This window comes from Pangasianodon hypophthalmus, chromosome 14 (assembly GCF_027358585.1).
Source record: "Pangasianodon hypophthalmus isolate fPanHyp1 chromosome 14, fPanHyp1.pri, whole genome shotgun sequence".
NCBI classification, from domain to species: Eukaryota; Metazoa; Chordata; class Actinopteri; order Siluriformes; family Pangasiidae; genus Pangasianodon; species Pangasianodon hypophthalmus.
Window position 1 is genome coordinate 23,705,488 of NC_069723.1, and position 14,153 is coordinate 23,719,640.

The 14,153-nt window shown below is 39.5% G+C and overlaps 1 protein-coding gene across 4 annotated transcripts in view; it reads right to left on the minus strand.

Moving 5' to 3' along the window:
- The window catches only part of tep1 (telomerase-associated protein 1), a 48,387-nt gene that overhangs the window by 11,718 nt on the left and 22,516 nt on the right, over positions 1–14,153 (minus strand). For 3 of the 4 annotated variants that reach the window (XM_053239757.1, XM_053239758.1, XM_053239756.1), the window contains exons 18-43: positions 13,857–14,003; positions 12,646–12,937; positions 11,495–11,616; positions 10,546–10,659; positions 10,089–10,206; positions 9,265–9,453; positions 8,954–9,141; positions 8,498–8,639; positions 7,690–7,869; positions 7,477–7,569; positions 6,771–6,903; positions 6,312–6,471; positions 5,690–5,823; positions 5,508–5,596; positions 5,308–5,422; positions 5,052–5,096; positions 4,613–4,820; positions 3,767–3,923; positions 3,536–3,660; positions 3,263–3,362; positions 2,987–3,142; positions 2,670–2,888; positions 2,497–2,553; positions 2,084–2,216; positions 1,419–1,649; positions 485–642 (exon numbers count right to left, since the gene is read on the minus strand). In XM_053239757.1, coding sequence (XP_053095732.1) covers positions 485–642; positions 1,419–1,649; positions 2,084–2,216; positions 2,497–2,553; positions 2,670–2,888; positions 2,987–3,142; positions 3,263–3,362; positions 3,536–3,660; positions 3,767–3,923; positions 4,613–4,820; positions 5,052–5,096; positions 5,308–5,422; positions 5,508–5,596; positions 5,690–5,823; positions 6,312–6,471; positions 6,771–6,903; positions 7,477–7,569; positions 7,690–7,869; positions 8,498–8,639; positions 8,954–9,141; positions 9,265–9,453; positions 10,089–10,206; positions 10,546–10,659; positions 11,495–11,616; positions 12,646–12,937; positions 13,857–14,003 — 3,805 coding nt within the window. The remainder of the gene's footprint in view (positions 1–484; positions 643–1,418; positions 1,650–2,083; positions 2,217–2,496; positions 2,554–2,669; positions 2,889–2,986; positions 3,143–3,262; positions 3,363–3,535; positions 3,661–3,766; positions 3,924–4,612; positions 4,821–5,051; positions 5,097–5,307; positions 5,423–5,507; positions 5,597–5,689; positions 5,824–6,311; positions 6,472–6,770; positions 6,904–7,476; positions 7,570–7,689; positions 7,870–8,497; positions 8,640–8,953; positions 9,142–9,264; positions 9,454–10,088; positions 10,207–10,545; positions 10,660–11,494; positions 11,617–12,645; positions 12,938–13,856; positions 14,004–14,153) is intronic. The other variant, XM_034310406.2, reaches the window with a different exon arrangement.

Genomic DNA, 14,153 nt, shown 5'->3' on the forward strand with positions numbered 1-14,153 from the left:
CTTGTTCTAATACGTTATCGTTTCTACAGGAACTTGTACAGTGGACGAACGAACATAAATGTATTAAAAAACGTGTGCAATCACTGATATGCTGATGGTTTCTGTTATTTAACATTTATGGAAGGAGTCTCCAGGGTCAGCACTTTGTAACAGTCAAAGGTAAAGCTGTAAGTTTTCTGACATCTTCACGACAGAGGAGTTTACACTTTGTGGTTTCTCTATAAATAATATCAGAAACTGACTTGTGTTGACATGAACAAATAGACAGAAAGTATGATGTCATTCTTTAATAAATAAAAAATGGTTATTGTTGGCAAATTGTGTGGTATAAGAGGAATAAAACACCTGGGGACAGGAAAATAATCAACTTCTGGGTGGTAACACATTTGGAATAGAGCCTAATGTAAGTGTGTGTGTGTGTGTGTGTGTGTGTGTGAGAACAGAAAATCAGTGTGTCCTGAATTGTGTTTAAATGTTTCTGTACCTTGTCTTTTCCTCCTGACAGCAGCTGATCTCCTTTTGGACTGAAGGCCAAACACGTGACGCCTCCACTGTGACCCCTCAGAACACTCACCGCTCTCGGTTCAACCCAGGGGTCAGAGGTCAAATCTCTCTTCAGCCACAATGCGATCGTGAAGTCATCTGTGTGATCAAACACAGGATTGAAAACCAGTGAGCTTCAACACTGATCATTTTTCCTTAGAGGTGGCTGAAGTGAGAATATTCTGTTATGATATAAGGAATGAAACACTCCGTGTCGTGCTGTTATGGGAAAATAATCAACGACAGAGTGGTGTAATCAAACAGAGTTACTGACCACCCTGAAGTTGAATTTTCCTAAAACAGCATTTACAGTTACATTTAATGTTGTGAAACATCAGCGAAACACTTTCCTTTTCTCAATTACATTATAGCAGCTATAACGATCGTTCCCTTACCAGCCTTTTTATCTCTCTTGAAGTTAATTAGACAAAAACACGCAGCTTGTCATGTTACAGAGAAAATGCCAAGTTGTCTGAAATCTTAAAGTTACAGCTTTACCTCTGACTGTTACAAAGCACTGACACTGAAGACTCCTTCCATAAATATAAAAAAAAAAACATCTCCTCACAGACCAATGATTACACATTTTTTAATCCGTAATCTGGAGCATCCTCTAAACAAGTCCCAGTGAGCTGTTGCTATAGAAACAATAATGTGTTAGAACGAGCGCATTGATATAAACCTGCACTACTGTCAGAGCTGCTGTTACAGAAAATTAATCAACACCTTCTGATCAATCAAAATCCAGAATTTAACAGTGCTGTGGTGTAGGGAAAGTTATACTACGATTTGTTTCTCTGAGAGTATCATTATTTTTACAGAACACTGACCAACTGCTAAGTTTACAGAGTTTGGAGTTGACGTGTCGTATTAACCTGACGCAGAGGCGACGTGAGTGGAGTTCTGATTCAGAGCGAGAACAGCGCCCTTCTGGACTCCAAAGACTCCTGCAAGTGTCAGAGCGTCCTCATGTCCTCTCCGCTTCCTCCACAGACGCAGACGCTGATCTAAACCTCCAGAGAGCAGGAGATCGTCTGCTGCAGCCTGCAGCCAGAGCACACACAGCATGGACACACGCAGGTCCTCACTGGACCACACACAGCCACCTACGACACACACACACACACAGGCAAATAAAGACCCTCTTTCTCACATAACCTACATATCTAAATCTAAATGAAATGAAACGAAAGTAAATACAAAGGCAAAAGTCATAGTGCTGCTGATGACAGTCAGCTTGTTTAAAAATGTGAATTTTGGCACATTTAATTTTTTATTAACATATAGATTTTGACCCACTCAAAATCCAGAAACAATGTGGACTCTTTGCAAAAGTCAAATAAATAATTATAATTTTGCTGTGTCTTAAATAAATGTAAAATCAGAATCAAATCAATTAAAACTCATCTGGTAAACAAACTAAAGCGTTGTCGCTTTATATGTGTAAAGGTTATAGTTTAGCTTTTCAACATTTTTAACGTGTAAAAAAAAATCACTCACGTAAAACCCAGAATAGTTTATGGTTGAAATTAAATTGTACCTGACTGTATATTGTAGAGTTTAAGTCCGTTTCCATGGTAACCCACAGCGGCGTAGGGACCGTTCACAGCCACACAGAGAGCTGCATCTTCAGACACCACCACGTGTCTGGACCCCGAGGATTTCAACTGCTTCTGTAATGGAGGAGTTCATCATCATCATCACCATCATCATCACCATCATCGTCATAATCCACAGACAGACAGGAACAAGGAGACAGAGACAGACAGACAGACAGACAGACAGACAGATAGAAAGACAGAGAGACAGAAAGACAGAGAGACAGAGAGACAGATAGATAGAAAGACAGAGAGACAGACAGAGAGACAGACAGAGAGACAGACAGAGAGACAGACAGAGAGCTCATCCTGTTCCTGGACACTCAGTATTTTCTCTCATTAACACGTGAAGTACCTTTTCCTCCCCCAACACAGAAACCGAGCGCCCGAGACCTCCAGACCACAGCTGGACCTGAAACACACACACACACACAAATTTAATGTATAGCAGTAATACACACTTTTACTGTGTGTGTGCGTGTCTGTGAGTGTGTGTGAGTGTGTGTGTGAGTGTGTGTGTCCCCTCACTATGCCGTCGTATCCAGCACTGAGCAGTGACTCTCCATCACGCAGGAAGTGAAGAGCTTCGGTGGAGCCGCGGTGAGCACGAGAGCGCCACACACAGGACGAGCCAGGAACCGACCACAACCTCATCTCTCCATCCAACGCCCCCGAACAGAGGAGAGAGACTGAGGAGGATGGAGAGAACGACACACTGCGTACCGAACACTTATGGCCTGACAGAGTCTGGAGAAGAGGGGGAAAGAGAGCTTTGATTAACATGTGGTTAATAATCAGGACTCCAATACCCATAATTCCCTGTTCACTTCCTGTTTCCTCCTCACCATGCAGTTCTCCTGTTTGATCCAGTCCCACACCCGCACTGCTCCATCCCAGCAGCCCACTGCCACCAGACTCCCCTCAGGGTCAAAGGTCACACAGTTCAGAGGGGAGGGGTTCACCAGAGACGCCTCCTGCTTCCCCTTCTGGGAGGACCACACCTACACACACACACACACACACACACACACACACACACACACACACACACACACACACACACACACAGTAAATAAAATGTTTATGCTATACAACAAACTTTAACTGTGAATTATTCTGACCTTCAGTGTGAAGTCTAAGGAAACAGTAGTGAAGTGCTTCCTGTCTGAGCTGACATCACATCCTGTTATCCTGTTGGAGTGGGCGGTCAGGTGGGCCATCCTACAGAAAACAGCACAGAGACATTCAACACGCTGATTCATTATTTTCAGATCTTTAAACATCAAGACAGCAGACAGACTTTCAGACAGACAGATAATCAAATAAAAGTCCAGATAGACAGATGTTCAGGCGGACAGACAGTGTTTTTTTCTATTTTTTTGTAAAACACTGACCTGCAGCCGCTAGTAACGTCCCACGCCTCCACCTGGCCATCGTACGAGGTCGTCCACAGAACACACTCATCCAGAAACACACAGCCAGAGATCCCATCACAGTTACTGACCAGTGACTTCACTTCCTGTTGTCACAGGACATAAAAACAAGCAGGTTTCCCAAAAGCATTTAACGACATGAGAGAAAGTCTTGTGTTACATCTCTTCTTCTACAACAATTATAAACCTAACATGAAAAAGAGATGAGGACGCAGACGTGGCTGTGACCTGGTTGGTGTGTGTGTGGTAGAGGTGGAGAGAACCCTGTTCTGTTCCCACCGCCACGAGAACTCCCGCAGGACTCAGACACACACAGGATGGAGTCCACTGAAAGGTGGAAACCAGCTCACTGCACAATTACAAACACTGAATTACACACATCACATGCCGACACAAAAAGACAGTAAACAGCATCTGTAACGTTTTCTTAACAGTAAAGAAAGGTTTTCTGCAACAGCCAAAAGCATCACTCAATGAAAATACACTCAGGTAAAATGCAACAAAGACTAAATACAAAATGTATAAAATCTTATTTTTTCTTAAAGCTAAAGTTAGAGCCACAAAAAAGTGAAAACTGCTATAATAATATCACACTTAGATATAAGGAGTCAAAACTACGCCCTTTAATGCTGAATAAAAAACATCACAAAAATGTCACTACAAATATTTATCACTTTCTTTTAATATTTAAAATGTGTACATTACAAATCTCAAAATCAACGCACAAATAACAGACAAAAGTGCAAATACACAGGGGAAAATATTACTTTATAAAAAAAAGCAGTGCAAAAAAAGCCCAACACAAAGATAATGTGATGTCACACTGTCGTGAAAAAAGCCACAGTTACTCGATTTTATTCGAATTCACAGAAGTCACACTTTTTTGTCACTATTAAAGATGCTGATTTGATATAAACCTCCCTGAGATGAACGTGGGACCCTGTAATACACTACAGCATTTCTAAAACAAAAAAGTGCTTTATTTTTTAATAAATAAAATAATAATAAATAAATCAGAGTGCTCAGAGAGATTCCTACCCAGCTTCCTGTTGGGATTCTCTGGAGTTGTTCCTCCATCTGACAGCGTGGACGTATCCCTCCTCCACTGCGCTTTTAGCCCAGGCGTGAGCAGCCGAGGCGTCTGGTTCGTTCAGGGCTTGCTGCACAAACAGAGCTGGCCAATGAGAGAGCAGGGGGGCGTGGCGTTTCAGGAACGAGTGACAAGCCGCGAGCTCGTCTGAGCGGTCTGTGGAGAAGAAGAGGTTTATGCCGGGGTGTTAAATTGTCAGTTTGATATGTGAGTATATATAGCTTAATAAATCAAATTATAAATATGCACTGATATAAATATGTACTGATATCTTACTGATATCTATTAATATATCACATGTGATCATGTGAACATCAGTGTGAAAGAAATACTGAAGCTAAATTGCTTGGACTCATCAGCTGAGATGAATAGGATGGATGAACGTACCGGATGCCTCAGGACCGTGTAGCTTGTCCACTTCATCCCTCTTTTCTAATAAAAAAGAGTAAAAAAAAAAAAAATCAATGAGGGGGTGGGGCCATGTGTAAGAGATAAAGAGGTGGGGTCAAGTGGATGCCTCTGAAAATTCATTTTAGTTCTGTGATTCATAATATTTAAGTTTTCTTTGGCTCCATGTTGAAGACGTGTAGTGACACAGGACTCTTAAAACTCTTAGGAGTGTAGGATTGTTTTAAAACCCTACCATACACAACGTAATCCTCCATGAGGCTGCGGAGGAGTCCATGACGCACATTAGCATACAGGAAGTAGTAATTACAAAGCAGGAAGTGCATTGGCTCCCACTGACCACATTTCACCTGGAGATGAAAACAAAAACATGGTGAGATTTTGTGTAATCATGAGAAAGGTGAAGTGGGTAATTCAGTTGGAAGAGCCACTGACCAGATGAGCAGGAAGCAGTGCGAGTGTGTCCGTGTCACAGTGCAGGAACGTGTCGTGTCCGTGAGGATCTGACCGCACCCACAGGAAAGCTACGAAAAAACATACACACATTATTATTATTATTATTATTATTATTATTATTTTGTGCTTTGTGAATATTTTAATATAAAATGTCGTCGTACCTGCGAGAATCATGTGCGCTCTGGTTCTGTCGTCCGGATCAGAGAGGTAAAGTCGCTCAAATGCTAATTTCACATCCGGATTGGTGAAAACCAAGGATGGATCCGGTTCCACAGACAGAGACGACCCGATCAGACTGTAGCAGAACAGTACAGAACAACTTCAACTTTAAGTGCTAGGCTCTTCAAAAACGGGTTCTTTAAAGGTACACTGGGTAATTAAGTGTTGTTAGCATCCTAAAAGGGTTTTACGTGGAACTCTTTCAGATAGGGAAACAATCTGTTTTCAGGGTTGTACACAGAACTGTTAAGGGTTTCCCAAGAGGGCCAACTTAAGAGCCCAAAGAGGTTCAAAATTTCCTAAGAATACAGGATAATTAAGGGTTCTTAGCACCCTAAAAGGGTTGGGACACACTCTGTTTTCAGGGATTTACCTAGAAGAGTTGTGCAGAGAAAAGTTTCATTGGATAATAATAAAAAAGGTTTTGTCTTAGCTTATTCTGAAAGGAAAACACAGTGCTGTAAGGTTCAACAAAGCACCATTAAGGGTTCTCGACGAGCGGCACTATAAGAGCATGCCCTGTTTTATTCCTTACTTATAACCTTGTCACAGCTTGATGTTTACCTCTGTAGACTTCGAGCCAGCTGGGAGAATGTGGCCATGGGCACTCGGGTTTTTGGGTTCCTGGCGAGTTTCATCACTTCCTGCCAGTTCAGCGGGGTGTGTGTGGAGCTCAGATCAGTGCACAGGTTCAAAAGGAAGTGCAGATCTCTGTCTTTCAAACCTGTGCAGGGACGAGCAAAACATGTTAACACCACTGAAGTAGTGTGTGCTGTAAAAGCTATAACGTAGGTTTAGTCACCGAGCAACCCATTAATTATTAAAGACAATGTGTCTACTGTACAAATATAACTCATAAGTGGCTGATACCAAAATCTGTTCATTCAAAGTGACATTGAATTTTAACCTAAAGTTCACAGAGTCCATCTGAAACATAAAGACAGAGCGAGCAAATCCATACTTGTCCACAACTGTGAAAGCATTGTGTTTATTAGGTATTAGAGGTGATGATGTCAGTCATACCGGTGGAGCTGACGGTCAGAGCAGCCAGGGTCCAGTTGAGTCCTGTGCCTCTGTACTGAGACTGCAGTCTGATCAGACCGTGCTGAATCAGCTCACACAGAGATGCCGGGAGACACTGCAGGTTCTCCTTCATCTGGAAATCACACGTCGTTTAAGCCTGATTTACACTGCACGAGTTTCCGCTGGATTTGTTGTCGTTAAAGAATTCTTTGGTCATGACTTAAGATCGGTTGTGTGACATTCTCACATCATCAGAGACCCATTTAGCGCCACTGCGACCAATGATGGCTGACAACAAATTCCTGAAATTGCTGAATAAAATCTCAGAGTGGGAGCGCTGCTACGGTGCTCATTTACAATCCACCAATAAGAGGACAATATAGGATGATGCCAAACTCATGGAATAGCTACGAATACAGTAGCGGTGATGGAGAAATCTCATTACCTCACATTTGTGTTTGTGCTAGCCCATTTTCTACACGAGCTGTACATTAAGTGCCAGGGGGATATAAACATTTGAACAGGGTGATCAGTGTAAATTGTTATTATTTTGCTTAAAGATCTTATTTTTTTTTTATTTAATACTGCCCTTCAGAAGCTATATAAGATATTTACACCAATCAACTTACAATTTATCAACCTGTTCGAAATGGTGTGGTGGAAAAGCGCACAATTCTTCTAGAACAGAAACAAGCATCAGCATCACCTTTTCAAACGAAGCGTAGTTCCTGAGCTCCTCACAGGCCAAGCGGAGATACAGCGGACTCACAGCTCCCTTCTTCATCAGCAGCGTCTGGAGCTGCAGGTACAAACACGTGAGGATAAACACGTCAGTACACACACGTCAGTACAGTTATACACTTATCACTTATCCAGTTTTCTTCACATATTCATATTAGTTTGTAACAGAATATCAGACCTGGTTATTGAAGGCAGAATCACTCAGTTTCTTCCCGTACACACTCAGCTCCTTCTGGACGAGCTCTCTTCGGTCCGGCAGCAGTAACGGCCCCAGCGGAAACAACGTGCAGCTTTTATTTTTGCTGATAATGCTGCAGAGATCTGAATCCGTAGCGACGCTCAGGACCAGACACACACCCTGAGAGGAAGAAGAGTATAGAGGTTAATGCTGAATAGAACTGTCAGTTTAGCCAATTAACCAGGACATGTTGGTGTCCACTATTCCTTTAAATTGATTAAAAAAAAAAAAGTAAAAATATCTGCTAGCTTCATATTTAACATTTAGGGAAGGAGTCTCCAGTGTCAGTGCTTTGTAACAGCCAGCGGGAAAGCTGTCTTCAGGACAGAGGTGTTTACTTTGCGGATTCTCAGTAACATGACAAGCTGTTTTTTGTCTTATTAACTTCAAGCGAGAGAAAAAAAGAGATGTTGGTGAGGGAATGACTGTTTAAAGCTGCTATAACTTAAGTGAGAACTTGTCTCACAGATTTTAGGTTGTGAAACGTCTAACTATAAACAGATAAAAATTATGCCCTGTCATTTTTAATAAAAATTCTAATTGTTGGCAAATTGCTGTGGTTTAAGAGGAATAAAACACTTGAGCACATGCTGTTATAGGAGAAGAATAAACTTAAAGATAACTCTGTTCATCACACACCCAGTTGTTCCCTATTTTTCTATAACAGCACGACACAGAGTATTTATTTATTCCTTACATAATATTTCCCTAGATGTCTGTAAACTCTATTAATGTGTGTATATGTTACCTCAGGAATGTGTCGTGGTATCCATTCAGAAATTCTTTGCCCTTTAGCATCATGCACCAGATCTGCTCCATCGACGAGTAAAGCCAGAGATCGGCCTTTCTTCACCTCCTTCAGATGTGAGAGTAACTCTGACAGCAGATCTCTGTTAATACACACTGCATTTATTCTCAGTTTTTATAAATAGTATACTGAGTTACACAGGGTTCTATTACAGAGTCCAATCTTTTTCCTTTACATATCAATTTATTCTCAAAAAAAAGTACGAAATTCTGGGTTTCCTTGTTGCCTGGGTTGAACCCTCACCCTTTAAATTTCATCTCAAATTTTTACCAGATTCTGCATGGTGGGAAATATGACCACTACGCAACCCCAAATCCTCCTCATACGTTCTACTAAAAGGTAAAATGTTTAGCACATATACACAGACTGCTACTGAAAAGAGTAAACATCCATTACCTGTAAGGTGTGTTGGAAGGAAGCTCCTCCTCCTGCTGCTTCCTCTTCCTCAGCCATTGGACCAGGCAGCGTAGGAGGGGCTCCACCCCAGAAGCTGACTGGCTAGCAGCTGTAGAGTAGGATATGACATCACACATGGGCGCTTTCTTCATCTTGTTTGGAGTTTGGAGTGCATGAGCCAATGCGGCCTGAGAAAGAGAGAGACAGAGAGAAAGAGAGAGACAGGGAAAGAGAAAGAGACATGACTGTGACATGTGGGACACTTGTTTCTGTCAGTTGCCATATGCAATAAATAAAACATAAACTGTTACCATGAAAGCTGTTTTGCCGACTCCGGCCCCGCCCTCCACCAGCAGAACTCCACCTTTCTGCTGACATTCTTCAATTTTCTCTTTTGCCTTTGAAAGCAGCTTCGCCCTGCCATAAAACTGCCGGCGCTGGGCGTCCTGGTGCACTTCCTGTTCTTTAATCTCCGCCATCAGATCCGCCTCGTCTGATTCCTGAGCATCAGGTCAAAAGCGGAAAAGAGAACAGTGAGGACGGGAAAATGGTGGCCACTTGATCATACAGCTGTTATTCACAGTGAAAGGGGCTTAGCCTTTGTGCATGTCAGTCTGGTAAAAGGGTGTGGCCTCTCTGTCTGTCAGTCACAGTGAAGGAGGCGTGGCCTATGTACCTGTCAATCACAAGCAAGAAAGTTTGGCCTCTGTGACCGTTAGTCTCAGTGAAGGAGGTGTGGCCTCTGTGTCTGTTAAATTCAGTTAAGCAGGTATTGCCTCTGTGTCTGTCAGTCCATTAAAAAGGGTGTGGCCTCTCTGTCTATCAGTCACAGTGAAAGAGGCATGGCCTATGTATCTGTCAATCACAAGCAAGAAAGTTTGGCCTCTGTGACTGTCAGTGTGTTTGTTAATTTCAGTTAAGCAGGTGTGGCCTCTGTGTCTGTCAGTCTGGTGAAGGGGTGTGGCCTCTCTGTCTGTCACTTTCAGTAAAGGAGGCATTGGTTAAAACTAAACTGCTTGTATAAAATTAAATTACTCCACATCACACTGTCTTATATTAATTACCTCTAAACTGTATTGTATTGAATCATTGGCTGATTTAAATGTATACTTTAAGTATTTTTTTTATGCCTGACCTCCACAAAAAGCTTCTGTATCGCAGACCACAGATCCTCCAGCACAGCCTTTGCAAAATCCTCCAGAGCTTTAACATACGCTTTTCCGTCTACGACTCCACCCCACTCACACGGGTAACTACAGAGATACAGGGAGAAGAACACACAGTACATAACGACGTAACACTGTCTATGAAGCTCATTTACATAAAACATCATTCCTAACATATATCTTTTAATCATTCAGTCTATAGAGCACTGTTAATCATCTCTAATAATGCCTCATAAAGCATGAATACAGTACTAATCATAACTCTTTTTTGACTTTTGCTGTATTAATAACATCCTGTATGAATACAGCTGTCTTCTACAGTTACTAATTTTACTTATTTTAATTATGTGTCTTTCTCTGAGTTTACCAGATGAGAATGAAAATAAACAAAATGAATATAATAAATCATCCGGATCCAGTATTTACTTTTCCGTCACTCTGAAGTTGTTGCTCTTGATCCACTCCTTCAGTTCATCCATTTTAGCCGCAGTTTCCCCAGATTCAGCTGCAAAGTCGTCTCTCCAAGCCTCAGGCACAGAGCTAAAAAAAAACAAATAATTAATTTGAATAAATTTACTCACAAAAGAGCAACTGGATGCTTTTCAAATCAACTACCATAGACACATACGTTGTATAAAAATTGACCAGTAAACTATTACAGCAAAGAGGTGAACAGTAGGTATGACGAAAATATACACTGTTTATCATGATTCTCATGAAGACATTTCCACAATACAGGACATGTATCATGATATAGTTTCCTAAGAAACTTCCAGAAAAACAGTCATGATGCATTAAAAAAAGTGAAAAGCTGTTTAATGACACTTTAACACAATGTCTGCAAAAATAAATAATTTAACACTGGAAAAAAAGGAAAAAAAAAAGTTTTGTTTTACAATTTTAAAGATTCAGTACAAAATTTCACAACATATAAATGTAACTATAAATTTAAAAGGAACTAAATTGTCTCATGGACTTTCCACAACAATAAATGGCACTATAAACAGAAACAAAATATGATTGTAAAAATTGCAATCGTGGCAAACTCTTCAGGATGTGCTGAAAAATGGCAAACTCTTCAGGATATGCTGTTATAGGAAAATAACTTCAGGATGTTAACAGTAACTCCACTTCATCACAGCACCCTGTTTTTGTTTATTTTCCTACAAAAGCATGACACAGAGTGCTTTATTTTGCACCAAATTCAAATACTTAATAAAGCTAGTATAATGCTGCACTTCAGATATTTCACCATTTATATAAAGCTATAAAGAATTAAAGTGTGTTGTGTATGCTCAGAGAAAAGCTCGTCTTTACACAGTCGTGATCCAGTCCTCATGCTCTGAGAGCAGAAGGTTAGAAGGTGAGTCCGTACCTGAGCAGCTGAGGAGATCTGAAGTAGAAGAACATGCGGCTCTGAGCGGAATCAGGAAACACGGCCTGAAACTGACGAATCTCCATCTCTGTGACCGACAGACCGTCAGGAGCCGACTTCAACTGACAGACAGAAATATAAAGCTTTCTGTAAATAATCTTTAACTGTGCCACATAAAACTGCAATATAATTCAAAAACAATTCATTCAACATAATGTCTGTGCACTACTTTTCTAAATAATAACTATAAAATATCTTTAATATTTTTACAATTTATACGCCATGTTATATTGTATTATAAACAGTAATTTCTGTATATAAACACTTTCAATGTGCTTTATGAGGCATTACTGAAGGTTAAAAAAGAGCATGAAGAAAATAAAAATACAAAAATAACTTTATATATAATATTATATATATTATATATTTATATATATATAAAATTTATATAAAGCTTTATATATATACACTATATATATATATATATATATATATGCATATTTTATGGTTTTATCTGTGTGATGGTATTCTGTGGTATTCTGTGAAAAGTTAAAAATAAATTTGTTGTATTGTTTCTGTTAAACGATGACGTTTCAGATATTAATACAAAACATTTTCTTGGCTATGTGTTGGAAAAAAATATTTTTTTGTAATTACACATTTTTTGTGTACCACCACCACTACAGTTACGTCTCATCTGCCTGGGGACTTTTAATTATGCAGGCTGTTTTTTTTACTGTTTGTATATTTTATAATGTTAGAAAAGCAAGACTACTATAGATACTTTATTTCTTATCAGTTCTGCTTCCTGTTTTTCATTCTGTTAATTTTTTTATCAAAGAATTTTTTTTAAATAAAAGAAAATTTATTTTATACTTAAAAGGACCATCATATTCAGCAGGAAGGGTAAAATATCAAGCCAAAAAAATATTTATACAGCTGTAGCGTATTTATCTACAAATCTTCACACCCAGTATGGCACTGAATATTTTGTAATAAAGTATAAAAAGATACGGAACTAAGAAATGTGATTTTATGAGCAGATTCCAGCCTTCTGGATATCACGGCAATTAATATAATACAACATGAATGAATAATTAGTAATTAATTCATTAAAGTAATTAATAAATGATTTCTCTTTCACTTCCTACCCAGCTGTAGTGGGGCAGGTCAGGCAGCGAGGGCCGAGGCGGCACCAGGCCGTATCTCTCTCCCAGAATTCCCAGCAGCACCTGGGAGCGACAGACCTCCTGGAGGCAGATCTCAGTGGCGCGTGCTGATTCGTCCTCGGTGACGCCCCAGCGCAGGTCCACTTCCTGCAGGTGGAGGCAGAGGGGAGCCGCTCGCCGCCGTAACTCCGGGAAAACACTGCGAACCAGGACGTCTCGCTCGCCATGCATGTCTCTGAACGTAGAGGAGATGAAGACGCGCACGCCACGCCACCTGACAACAGAACGCGTTAATGTTTCACTGCCCCAGACTCTCTTTAACTTTCAGAGAAATATAAACTATTATATGAAATAAAATCAGCTTCATAATTACTCATTATATCTTATCTCTTTATCTTCTTTTATGTCATTTCTCTAAAATATAATTGTAAATGTATGGAGATGATTTTCTGCCAGAAGTAATTAATAAAACTCCGAGAATGATTAAAAATGATTAAAATATTAAACAACAAAATCTAATTGTTGCAGTAACAGTTAATAAATCAAGTAATAAAGTAATAAATAATTTTTAAAAAAAGAATTTAAAGATTTACACTACACTACTTTCCCCCTGTCGTTATTTTTTTTATCTTTTTTGAGTTATTTCCTTACCCTCTCCTTTTTCAGATATTTTCCCCTTTCTTTCTTACAGACTTTTTATATTTAGCATTATTTCTTAACTTAAGTTTTTTTCCTTATTCCCATCACTAACATCTGCTTTTTCAGATTTATTTTTTATCTTTTCTTCTTATTTATTTGAGTCTTATTTCCTACACTACTCTTTCCGTTTTCTAATTTTTTTCTAAGATTTTTTTTTTTTTAATTTGAGCCTTACACTTTCACTACACTACCCTTCACTACACTTTCCTTTTTCTTTTTTGGCTTAGATATTTTTTTTTACTACTTACTCCTTTTTTTTTTTTTTTTTTTTTTAACTTATTTCCTTTACTACTGTCTTCTTTTTCATGATATTTTTAGTTTTAGTTTTTTTAGCTTGATTTTGGCACTTTTTTCATGTGGCCAGTTTCTTAGAAAAAAAATATTTAGTTTAATACTTTTTGTCACAAATCTAATGTATTTAAAAGTGATCTTTTTTTTTCCAGAACAGAGCATACGTGTTCAGATATTGTTAATTATGTTGTGTATGGAGGTACCTGAGTTTGGGAACCGCAGGCAGGGGCACGACGTCGCCGGTTCTCTCTGGTTTTGCAGTAGAACCTGTTGGAGGAGGAATCTTGTGCAGTTTGTCGATTTGCTCCACGTGATCCAAAAGTCTGGAGGAACCGCGCTCTGAAATAAACCTGCGGGGGAAAAAAAAAAAAAAAAACATTTTTAATCATCAACTCACCAGTGAACATATAAACAGAGTGCTGAAATATCAAGTCTACAGGATCACAACACAACACAACACACAAGACAATACACAACTACACAATACAACAATATAGCCA